The 12,916-nt window shown below is 44.5% G+C and overlaps 1 protein-coding gene across 3 annotated transcripts in view; it reads right to left on the bottom strand.

Moving 5' to 3' along the window:
* AP3D1 (adaptor related protein complex 3 subunit delta 1) overlaps positions 1 to 12,916 on the bottom strand; it is a 59,336-nt gene that overhangs the window by 25,324 nt on the left and 21,096 nt on the right. For all 3 annotated transcript variants that reach the window (XM_044453395.1, XM_044453396.1, XM_044453394.1), the window contains exons 9-10: positions 464 to 513; positions 318 to 367 (exon numbers count right to left, since the gene is read on the bottom strand). In XM_044453395.1, the coding sequence (XP_044309330.1) occupies positions 318 to 367; positions 464 to 513 (100 nt within the window). The remainder of the gene's footprint in view (positions 1 to 317; positions 368 to 463; positions 514 to 12,916) is intronic.

The following is a 12,916-nucleotide window of genomic DNA, read 5'->3' on the forward strand; positions in this document are numbered from 1 at the left end:
CTTTCCTTCAAGCACTCTTTCAATTTTGTCCCTGGCACCCAGCAGTCAGAGCTACCCTGCATCTGACCATGAAGTATTGTTCATAATTAACACAGCAGACAACCCTTCTGCAGCCCGTGAGTGACGACTGCCTGAATTTCGCACATAATTCAAGGCATCTGGCCTTCCCCTGCCGCTAGTCTCTTGCTCTGTGCATTTCAGGGTGGATCGCATCTGAATGTGTCTTTCCCAGCAGTGACACTGACACAATGCAGTGGACTCAAAGCAGGAAAGGCAAGGCAAGGCAAGGCAAGGCACCCCAAAGAGAAGGACTGTACCTGGATGCTGGCACTGTGGTTGGGCATCCCAGACGAGAGAGAGATCAAAACTAGAAAAGAATGCACAGGTTTAGACCACAGCCTGCTTTTCTCTTAAGCACATAAAACAGAAAGAAGAGGAGGTATCTGGAAAGGTTTGCTCTTACCTGCTATCACTGTGTTCACACATTCATACAGAAGGGACATGGCTGAAGTGCTGAAGGGAAAGACGAAGGAGATACAGCATCACAAGATGCTTGCTGCCCCCATAATGCACGGCAGGAGGAAGACTGACTGCGTCATTCCCCCGTTTGACTCTCTGAGCCAGCCTTGGCTGGCTGGTCAAAGTCAATGATTTCACTTTTTCTTAAAAGAAAACCTAGTTAGAAAATCTGAATCTAATCCCAAAATGGAAAACAACACTTGCTGCTTGTAACTGAACCCCTAAGTGTCTACCATCCACACTGACTAGCCTCTGTAAAGTGTCACAAGAGAGAGATCCCAATCAGAAAGGGTCACTCCAAGCCACTGAGCCCAGGGATGGGAGTGCAAATACACATAAATTTAGTAACTGCAAAAGAAATGTCCAGGTAAGCAGAACAGAACTGAGGATAGGTAAAACAGGGTTTTCCTCATTCTTGGGCATGGGGTTAGCCACATTAGAGGGGAGGTAGGGATGACTGTTACAGGTGCACAGGGGTACCTACTGGTGGAAAGCCCAGCCTGGCCACAGCAGCCTGTTTCCAGACTCTGAGCAGAGGAGGAGTCATGCTTTAACCAGACAGAAAAGGGCTGCATAAGACACTGTCAGGCAGAGTTCTTCCCCAATGCCCTCCAAGACAAGCAGGAACTAATCCTGGAAGCTTCCAGGAAGATGGACTACTAGTAAATGATGGGCTGCACCTCACAAAGAACGGGAAGCAGGTGTTTGGCCACTACATGAAAAACTTCATCGGGAGAACTTTACACTAAAACCTACAGGGGAGGGAGATGTCCAGCATGGGATACCATCACCTGGCAAAGAGTTATTCATTTCAACAGAGGAAAAAAACCTCAAGCAGGGCCCAGCACCAGTCTCGTAGACTGGTGAAAGAACACCAAGGCACAGCAAGAATGAACTTTGATGTCTCTACACCAATGCCTGGAGTATGGGAAACAAGCAACATGAACTTGAACTCGTAATACACGAGGGGAATTATGATTTTAAAGGAATAACAGAAACTTGGTGGGATGACTCACATGACTGGAACTCTACAATTCATGAGTACAGCCTGTTCAAGAAAAATAGAAAGGCCAAATAGGGAGGTGGAGTTGTAGTATATGTGGGGAGACACATATATCTGCACAGAAATTCAAGAAAAGGAACTTAGTAGCCCCATTGAAAGCATCTGGCTAAATTTAAAGGGAGCAAAAATAAGAAAAACATAGTCATTGGTATATATTACCATCCACCCAATCAAAAAGAGGACAAGGAGGCAACCTTTGAATAGCAACTCGCCAGCATTTCCAAGATGTAGTCATCATGGGGGACTTCAGTTTCCCTGATTTATGCTGGGAGACAAATTCTGCCAAGCATGGCACCACCAAGAGATTCCTGACATGTGTTGCTGACAACTTTCTCCAGCAGAAAGTAGAGGAAGGAATGAGAGGATCAGTATCCTCGATTTAATGCTAACAGGGAAGGGGTGGTGGACAAAATAACAACCATGGGGACTCTGGGGGAACGTGGTGGTGTGATACCTGAATTCTCAATTGTGAAGGAGACAAAGGGTAGCTGGAGCCAAGCAAGCATCCTGGACTCCAAGAAAGCCGACTTTAAGAAACTCACAAAAACGATAAGCAACACATGGCAAGTGGAAAGGTGTCCAAGAGGGGTGGGAAATCTTGAAAAAGAAGATCCTCGAAGCACAACTACAAACAATTCCATCAAGAAAAAAGTGTGGAAGACAGCAGAGGAAGCCCATGTGGCTGCACAGAAGGTTAAGTGTCAGCCTGAAAGGAAAAAAAAGAACATGTACAGGAAGTGGAAGTGGGGCCAGGACACAAAAGAAAAATACAAACAAATAGCAGGGAATTGCAGGACTTGCATCTGGAAGGCTGAAGCAGAGAATGAACTAAGAATAGCAAGGGATGCGAAGCACAACAAGAAAGCCTTCTTCAGATACATCCAGAACAAAAGACATGAGGAAGAGAAGGGTGTCCAGCTACTTAAAGAGGATGGCAGAGTGACAACAGATGACAAGGAAAAGGCAGAGGCGCTCAATCCCTACTTCGCTTCCGTCTTCTCCCACAGGGAAATCTGCAATCAAGAGGAAGTTCCAGCTGGAAGTGAGATATGGCAGCCCAAGATGGACAGGCAAATGGTCAAGGAATACATAGGTGGGATAAATACTTTCAAATCTCCAGGGCATGATGAACTTCATCCCAGAGTCATAAAAGAGCTAGCGGAGGAACTCTCAGAACCACTGGCTATTATCTTCGATACATCTTGGAAAACAGGAGAAGTGCCAGGTGACTGGGGAAGGGCTAATGTCCCTATCTTCAAAAATGGGGAAAAGATGAACCTTGGAACTATAGACCAGCTAGTCTGACATAAATCCCTGGAAAAATTCTGGAGCAAATTCTTTAAAAATCCACCTGCTAGCATCTTGAAGAAAATGCAGTGATTAATACAAGCCAGCATGGATTTTTTAATTTTTGTTTGTTTGTTTGGGTATTTTTATCCCATCTGATTACAACATGTCTCTGGACAGTGTACAAACAGGACACCCAATAAATACATATAATAACCAATAATAATACATAATAATCCACAACTGATAATAAAACATAATTAAAACATTAAAACTTTAAAATTACAGGAAAATAAAAAGGTCTGGACCTGGCGCCAAAAAACATATAACGTCGGCACCAGGCAAACTTCTCTGGGGAGCATATTCCATAGCCGGGGCACCACCCCAGAGAAGGTTCTCCTCTGAGTATACTCTCTCCTAACTTCCTTCAAGGAGGGTTCCTGGAACAGGGTCTCTGATGCAGATCTTAAGGCAGGAGTCTTCAAACTTTTTAAACAGGGGGCCAGTTCACTGTCCCTCAGACTGTTGGGGGGCCGGACTAAAGTTTGAAAAAAAAAAATGAATTCCTATGCACACTGCAAATTAAAATTAATTAAAATTAATTAAAATTTAAAACAATAATTAAAATACTTAAAAATGTTTGCTCCGCTCGCTTGGGCTGCAGCAGAAGTCCAATATGAGGCGGGGAAGAGCATGTCCTTATTCAAGGGACATAGCTAGGATGTCCGCGATCGTGCTGGGGGGGTGGGGGGGGAGATGGATGTGATCGTGATTGTGCAGGGAAGATGGGCACAATCACAGCCATCTCCCCCACAAGCACGACCGCGATTGTGCCCGTCCTCCCTGCATAAGGGTGACCGTAATTGTGGCCGTCTCCCCACTGAGTATGCTGTGCCGGCTCAGAGCTTTCGGACTCGCTTGGAGATCGTTTTCTCCGAACAAGTCCAAAAGCTCTGAGGGGGGCTGGATAAATCAGCATGGCGGAGCGTTTCTGGCTCACAGGCCGTAGTCTGAGAACCCGTCAGCAGCCTGGCAACTCTATTTCGTACCAGTTGAAGAATACAGATCATCTTCAAGGGCGGCCCCACGTAGAGCATGTTACAATAGTCCAACTGGGAGGTTACCAGAGTGTGTATCACTGTTGCTAGGCAGTACTTGTCCAGATAAGGACGCAGCTGATGGATCAGCTGAAGCTGAAGGAAAGTGCTCCTCGCCACTGCTGCCATCTGGGCCTCCAGGGACAGCTCTGGGTCGAGGAGCACTCCCAAGCTGCGGACCTTGTCCCTAAGAGGGAGTGCTACCCCATCCAGGCCAGGGCCAAAATCACTTATCCGAAAACCTGAACTGCCCACTTTGTCCAGGCACCGGTTCAGGACAGGCACTGCCTCACCTGAATTAGCAGTAAAAGAGGTAGATCTGGGTGTCATCAGCGTACTGGTACACAGTGGACTCCACAGCCCACACCTCCTGATGACCTCGCCCAGAGGTTTCATGTAGATGTTAAATAGCAAGGGGGACAAAACAGAGCCCTGCGGAACCCCATGGCAGAGTTGCCATGGGACAGGGCCATAGTCCCCCAGCACCACCTTCTGGAATCAGCTGGTCAGATAGGAGAGGAACCACTGCCAAGCAGAGCCTCCAACTCTCAACGTGCCCAGCCTATCCAGAAGAATACCATGGCTGATGGTATCGAAAGCTGCTGAAAGATCCAGGAGAACCAACAGGGACGCACTCCCCCATCCCTCTCTCTGAACAGGGCAACACACAGGGCGACCAAGGCAGATTCATTACTGTAACCAGGTCTGAAACTGGACTGGAATGGGTCCAGATGATCAGTTTCATCCAAGAGTGCCTGGAGTTGTTCTGCCACCACCCGCCCCAATACCTTGCCCAAGAATGGAATGTTGGGCACCAGTCTATAGTTGGTGGCCACCTCCGGGTCCAGGGATGCCTTCTTCAGGACGGTCTGATCACCACCTCCTTCAAAGGGGCAGGGACCTGGCCCTCCCTCAGAGAGGTATTAATAATCTCCTGGACCCAGGGACCAATCCCGTTTGGCTTTGGTAAGTAGCCAAGAAGGGCAACAATCGAGCAAGCAGGTGGTAGGGCGTACCAGTCCAAGCACCTTGTCCACCTCATCAGGCTGCAACAACTGGAATTCATCCAACAATGATTGACCAGACGGGAGCTTTGGACACCTCCCATACTGGAGCCTATCAACTCTGGAGTCCAGCTCGTTAAGTATCTGAGTAATTTTCTCCTTGAAATCCTGGGCAAAATCGTCACAGCGGGCTGTTGATGGTGCCACTGGATCCTTTTTAGGGCCGGAGTGTTTTAGGCCGTGTCCCAACCGAAAAAGCTCCACTGGACGGCATTGTGAGGAGGCAACAGAAGCGGAGAAAAATTGCTTCTTCGCTGCCCTCACCACCACAGCGTAGGCAGTGATTGTGAGCCATGCATAAGGGATGGCATATAAATGTTTTAATTCAATCAATAAATAAAGAGCACGTGTGTTTGATCAGATTCATCCCATTATTTCCTCCAGCTGCACTCTAATCATCTCTCAGCCTGCTTCATTGCCCGCAACTCAGGCATATACAATGGTGAAGAGCAGGCTCTACCTGGCAGGAGAGGACACTTAGGAGCGATCGTGTCGATTGCCATGGTCATCCACAAATCGACCAGGACATCAACAGGATCACCAGCTTTATCTGCTGGAAAACCCCCCAGAGTCCTCAGGAATCCATCTGGATCCATCCAGCTGGGCGTGTGGACCATCTTAATAGGGCCCACACCCTTCCGAAGGGAGGGCTGATCCAACAGCTGTGTCCTTACCTGGACGAGTACTGCCTAGCAAAAGTGACACATGCTCTGGCAACTTCCTGGATGGATTGTTACAATGACCAGAGAGGTAGCTCCCCAGAGAGATCTGCCTGGTGCCAACTCTCTACTCTTACCAGCGCCAGATAAAGACCTTTTTATTTACCCATCATTTTAATAAGAATTAACAACATTTTACAGTTGCATTTTCTTTTTCTTCTTCTTTTCCTTTTTTTCTCTTCTTTTTAATTTTGAACAATTGTTATGATTGAATGTTTTAATGTTTATTACTGAATATTTTAATTGTATTTTATACGATTACTTAATTGTTGTAAGCCATCCTGAGGCTATGCAAAGGATGGGTTAGAAATGTTTTAAATAAATAAATAACAAACACTCTATATGGGGCTGCCCTTAAAACAGTCCAGATACTTCAACTGGTACAAACTAGAGCTGCCGGGTTGCTGACTGGGGCAGGCCGTTATTCTTATATAATGCCAGTTTCACCAGGTTGTTGACTGGGGCAGGCCGTTATTCTTATATAACATCAGTTTCACTGCCTCCCAGTTGAAGTCCGGGCCCAATTCAAGGTGCTGGTACTAACCCATAAAGCCCTAAATGGCTTGGGACTGGGATACCTGGAGCATCTCCTTCCCTACATGCCCTCACGCCCCTTAAGATTGGTAGGGGATGCCTTGCTCCAGGAACCCCCTTTGAAGGAGGTACAGAGGGTGTCTACTCAGAGAAGGGCTTTCTCTGCGGTGGCACCCAGACTATGGAACATGCTCCCCAGAGAGGTCCACCTGTCTACTCTTTCCAGAGTCAGGTAAAGACCTTTTTATTTAGCCATCATTTTAATAATTAAATTTTTAATAATAATTAATAATAATTTTACACAGTCAGGTTTTCTCTTTTTCTTCCTTTCTTCCTTTTTTAGTTTTGAAATGTTCATGTTGTGTTATTAATGAATATTCCAATTGCATTATTATATTACTACTTAAACCTTTTGTAAGCAATCCTGAGGCTGGTGGCCAACGATGGGAGAAAAATGTTTTACATAAATAAATAATTTAAATAAATAAATTCCCCTGCCCATTACTACCCCAATGGTGGTGACCACATGCTCTCCTGCATGCCCGTAATAAGTTAAAACCTAACAATAACAATAAAATATAGCTCAGTCATGGTAAACAGTAAGATTAAAATTCGTTAAAACCAAAAATCCCCCGACCCATCCAGCGACTAAGGAGGAGAGTCCCTGGCGAGATATACACTGTGGCCCCTACCCCACAGTCACCCCCCCCCCCCATGCAGCTCCCACCTACACGGGGAATCGAGGCTGTTGAAGCATCGAGGGTGGGCCCACTGAAACTCGCTGGCAGTAAAGAAGAAGGAGGGAGGAGAAATGGCAGCGCAGTGGCAGCAGCAGCATCCCCGGCCTCGCAGCAGGCCGTGGGGTCTGCAACGTCATCTTGGAGCAGCGAAGCTGGGAGCAGTGGTGAGGCCAGTCCCGGGGTCCAGCCGCGGCCAGCAAAATATACACTGCTGCCCCCACCCCCGGAACAACTCCCGCCTACCCCAGGAATCAAGGCAGTCGAAGCAGTGAGGGCGGGCCCACAGAGAGCTTGCCAGCATCAGAGGAAGAGAGAGGGAGAGGAAAACGGTGGTGTGGCGGCAGCAGCTGTGTCCCTGGCCTTGTAGCAGGTCCGTCTACATCACCAGCAGGGTCCGCAGCACCATCTTTGGGGCAGCAAAGTTGTGGGTGGTGGTGAGGCGAGTCCCAGGGTACAAAAGAAATTTATCCAAAACAAATCCTGTCAGACTAATTTAATCTCATTTTTTGACTGGGTAACCTCCCAGATCCCCTTCATGGATCACTGCCTTGTTGTGGCGAAGGGGCTTGCGTAGCTCAATGAAGCTATGAGCTCTGCCGTGCAGGGCCATCCAAGACGGACAGGGCATAGCAGGGAGCTCTGACAAAACGTGTTCCACTGGAGAAGGAAATGGCAACCCACTCCAGTATCCCTGCCATGAAAACCCCACGGACAGTACCAAAAGGCAAAGAGATATGAGGCCAGAAGATGAGCCCCTCAGGTCAAGAGGTGTCCAGTGTGCTACTGGGGAAGAGTGGAGGGCTAGTACTAGTAGCGCCAGAAAGAGTGAAGCGACTGGGTCAAAGCCGAAAGGACACTCAGTTGCGGATGTATCTGGTGGTGAAAGGAAAGTCCGATGCTGCAAAGATCTATACTCCATAGGAGCCTGGAATGTAAGATCCATGAATCAAGGCAAGCTGGATGTGGTCAAACAAGAGATGACAAGACTGAACATCGACATCTTGGGAATCGGTGAACTAAAATGGACAGGAATGGGTGAATTTAATTCAGATGACCATCAGGTATACTATTGCGGGCAAGAATCCCTCCCAAGAAATGGAGTAGCCTTCATAGTCAATAAAGAGTAGGAAAAGCAGTACTGGGATACAATCTCCAAAATGACAGAGTGATCTCAGTTCGAATCCAAGGCAAACCATTCAACATCACAGTAGTCCAAGTCTATGCCCCAACCACAGATGCTAAAATGGCTGAAGTTGACCAGTTCTGTGAAGGCCTACAACACCTTCTAGAATTAACACCCAAAAATGAGGTCTCCAATTGGTCTGAAAATGGCGAGCAGATTACTGTGTTTCTCCAAAAATAAGACCTATTCCGAAAATAAGACCTAGTGTGTTTTTGTGAGCCAAAAAAAATAAAAATAAAAATAAGACAGTGTCTTATTTTCAGGGAAACATGGTAGTATCTTGCAGGAAGAATGGCCTTATAGGCTGAGAGAGACAAGACCAAAGGTAAATGATCACTCTCAGTTCTGCTATGGACCTCAAAAATACTTACCTATGGCGCCCCACCTATGGAATGCACTCCCCAGAGAGGTCCGCCTGACGCCGTCGTTATTTGTTTTTCAGCGCCAGGCTAAGACCTTTTTATTCAAACAATATTTTAAATGTTAATTACTGTTTTTAATTTATTGGTTTTAAATTATTGCCGAGATGCTCCAAAATTTTTAATGTTATTTGATGTTTGTTTATTTTTCCTTGTAAGCCGCCCCAAGGCTTTCTGCGATGGGGGCAGCATAAAAATGTTATAAATAAATAAAAATAAATAAATAACCTAGGAAAGCAGTGCAGAAAAGATCAAGATATACAGTGGTACCTCAGCTCATGAACGCCTCTGTTCACGACCAAATTGGGTCACAAACAAAAATTTCATAAATGTTTTGACTCAGGTCACAAACTCCACTCGGGGGTGGGGGTGGGGAGATGGCCACGATCGCGGTCCAGCCGCAGCCCCATCCCTCGCCTCAGAAAGAAGCCCTGACCCCGGAGCCGCCCCTCGCTAGCCTCCCGTTCCTGCTCTGGCTCCCTCAGAACCGGGGTGGCTGCGAGGACTATATTTCCATCATGCCCAACCAGCATGACCAATGGAAGTTGCAGTCCAACTCATCTGGGCAGTGCCAGTTTTGGCAAGGTTGCACTAAAATATGGTGGTCATTAGCTCTGCATCCATATACAGCCATTGTGTAATAGGGAATTGTTCTGGGCTGACTTGCTTCAAATACTAAGAGAGGAATTAACAGTATTTGTCCTTAGTATTTTTGCTACATTCTTTGTACTGGTAAATGCCAGTCGCAGTCCTCAGCTGCATTATGCAAAATACTCTATCTAGTGCCTTGGTTGTGTTGTAGCTCTGTCCCTTGAATATGGACATGCTCTTCCCCACCTCATCTTGGGCCTCTGCTGCAGACTGAGGGAAAGGAGCAAACTTAAAAAAAAAAATTTTAATGTGCAGTGTGCATAGGAATTTGCTCATTTTTTTTTTCAAACTATAGTCCACCCCACCAACAGTCTGAGGGACAGTGATCTGGCCCTCTGTTTAAAAAATCTGAAGACCCCTGTTATACACCAATCTCCGTGATAAATCAAGATGCTTTTTTTTTCTGCAATCCTATTTAATACATTGTACACCTTTACTGGAAAATATATTAATGAAGATCAGAATGGCTTCCTGAAAGATAGACAGATGTCTTATTATACATCTAGCAAAAAAAATAGTTTTAAAGCTGGGATTTTAAAAGCTTTAAGGCATTTGATTTGGTAGAATGGGATACATTAAAAATTGTGATAGATAACGTGGGATTTGGAGTTAAATTTAAACATTGTTTAAACATTGAGAGCCAGTGTGTGTAGTGGTTAAGAGCATGGGACTGGGACTCAGACAATCTGAGTTCTAGTTCCCACTGGGTGACTTTGGGCCAGTCACAGACCCTCAGCCCAACCTACCTCACAGGGTTGTTGTTGTGGGGATAAGATGGAGGAGGAGAATGATGTAAGCTGCCTTGAACCCTTTGTAGGAAAAAGGCAGGATATAAATCGAAAAATAAATAAATAAATGTATGAATCAATTATATAAAGATAACACCACAAGAGTCCTGGTAAATGATGGAATCACAGATATAATATCTCTAGGCCAGGGAACACATCAAGGCTGCCCACTGTCTCCCATTTTATTTGTGATGGTTATGGAATTATTAGCTATAGCAATTAGGAAAGATGCGCAACTGAAAGGAAATGGATTTAAAGAGGAAGTTAAGATCAATTTGCTGATGATACCCTATTAATGTTAGGAGACCCTATAAAAGTTATAGAAACATAACAACAGAGCAAGTCAGAAGGGGTCTCTCGGGCCATCTAGTCTGACCCCTTGCTCCAGCCGGCTCCGCTCACGACATGCCCACCATGTGCATGTCCTTGAACACCCTCACCGATGGGGCCTCAGCCACCTCCCGGGGAAGCCCATTCCACACCCTCGGGGTCCTGACTGTCAGGAAGTGCTTCCTGGCATCTACATTGAACCTGGGTTCCCTGAGCTTTGCTCCGTTGGAGCGCGTCCTGCCTTTCTCTTCAGGGGAGAAAGGTCTCTACCCATCTCCATGTGACATAGATAGATAGACTTAAGCTGCATTTACAAGAATGTGAGGAGATAACTGGACTAAAAGTTAATTGGGACAAATCTGAAATTATGTTAATTAATTATAGCAAAGAAGATAAGACCAAGCTGAAAGACTTATTTATATAAACAAAATGGCGAAACTGAATATAGTTTGCCTTAAAAAAAATAAATAGAGAAATACATTAAGGAGTTTGATACAGTCAAACTATCTTCGTTTGGTAGAACTGAGGTATGCAAAATAAAGATTATTCCCTTTTTCAGATGCTACTCATTAAGATTTCAGATTCTGATTTGAAAAGTTGGTGGGATATGATTAATTCCTTTTGTAATGGAAAAAAGCTAGAATTAATAAAAATGTATGGTATAAACCCCAAAAGGAAGGAGGATTAGGCTTACCAAATATTAAAACATAGTATTTAGCAAATCAAATAAGATATATTTTAGATATAATGATCTACAAAGAGTTACTTTGGGATGATGCTGAATTCAAAAAGGATAGAATTTGTATGGAAAATATTTTATTTAGGGAGGATAATATTCCAGATTTAAAGAAAACAGAAAATTAATTTCTAAAGAATATTTTGGAATTGTGGAGATATAGTAGGAAGATTTTAAGCCCAGTAATTTCCCCATTAACTCCAGTACCTGCAATGAAGAATTTTCCTGAGAATTTGAAACATGAGTTACAGAGGGTATTAAGAGAACAGAACATATTTAGGCTGAAGGACTGGTTAAAAATTTTGGATAATAAAGAGAAAATGGGTCAAATATGTGCAGAATTGAAGGGTTCAGGTTGGAAGATGATTCAATTACAAAATTGGGCAGTGAAAACAAGGAAAACACTTGGTGAAATAATAAAATTAACTAAATTTGAAGAACTGGTAGAGAGCATAGTGAAGGAAGACAGTACAGTGGTACCTTGGCTCACAACTCTGGTCGCGACCCAAAACTGGTTGTGAGCCAAGTCAAATTTCCCCACAAGATTCAGTGTAAATAAGGTTAATCTGTTCTGTAAGCATTTTTTTAATCAGGAGCTGAATCAAAATGACAAAGAACAACAAAGTAACAAAGAACAGCAAAGATCACGGCCATCTCCCCGCTGCCCGAGCATGACTGTGCCCACGTTCCCTGCACAAGTGTGACCACGATCACGGTCATCTCCCCACCCCAGCACAATTGTGCAGGGAAGACTGGTGCAATCGCGGTCATGCTGGGGAGGGGTAGATGGCCGCAATTGCTCCCGCCTTCCCTGCATGAGCACCACCATCTCCCCACCCCCGCAAGCAGAATCGCATCCCTCTCCCCCCCGCCTCCCCCCCAGCACGACTGCAATCACGCCTGTGCAGGGAAGACGGGCGCGATCGCAATCGTCACCTCATGCAGAGCTCGTGACCTGAGGCAATTTTTTCTGAAATTTCTGTTCCCAACCCGATTTGGTCATAAACTGAGGTGTTCACTGTAATAGGAAAGGAATTACAAGTCTAATATATAAAATGCTAATAGAAGGGCAATATGGGCCATGCAGACTTTTGGAAAGTTGGCAAGATTATAAGACTAAAGATATTAGTCAAGTAAACTGGTTGAAACTATGGAATAACAGAATTACAAAGATTATGTTGATCAGAGTAAAGGAGAATTGTGTTAAAATAATTTGGAAGTGGTATAATACACTGGCAAGGTTAAACAGAATTAATACTGAAATAATTCCACTTTGTTGGAGGTGCAAAAAAACAACAACAACAAAACAAAAAAAAAACAAGGGACTTATTATATGTGGTAGTTGTGCGAAATCAAACAAAGAATGGGCTATGATATTTAAGGAAATTAGGGATATTATTTCTAGAAAGATTTTGATGTGCCCGATTATTGCGCTTTTGAATACTTTTTTGGATTCACGATTAGACAGAGCACAACAAGAATTGATTATCATTATGGTTACCCCTGCCAGATTACTAATGGCTAAAAACTGGAAAGGTATAGATTTAATCAACATTGTTGACTGGTACAATGAAATGTGGAACTTATCCACTAATGATAAATTAACACGTGATTTGAAAAGTAGGAGAAGGAAAATAAATTATTTTACAAGTATATGGATTTTTTTAATTATATGTATTAAAGAAACATAAAGGGTAATATAGAGCTAAAGATTCACTGCATTTTTGGACAGACACAGGGTATATTGGTGATCTTTTGTAAGCTTTACTCCCAAGGGTGATGGGAA

This window comes from Varanus komodoensis, unplaced genomic scaffold, assembly GCF_004798865.1.
Source record: "Varanus komodoensis strain SLA01 unplaced genomic scaffold, ASM479886v1 scaffold79, whole genome shotgun sequence".
Lineage (NCBI taxonomy): Eukaryota > Metazoa > Chordata > Lepidosauria > Squamata > Varanidae > Varanus > Varanus komodoensis.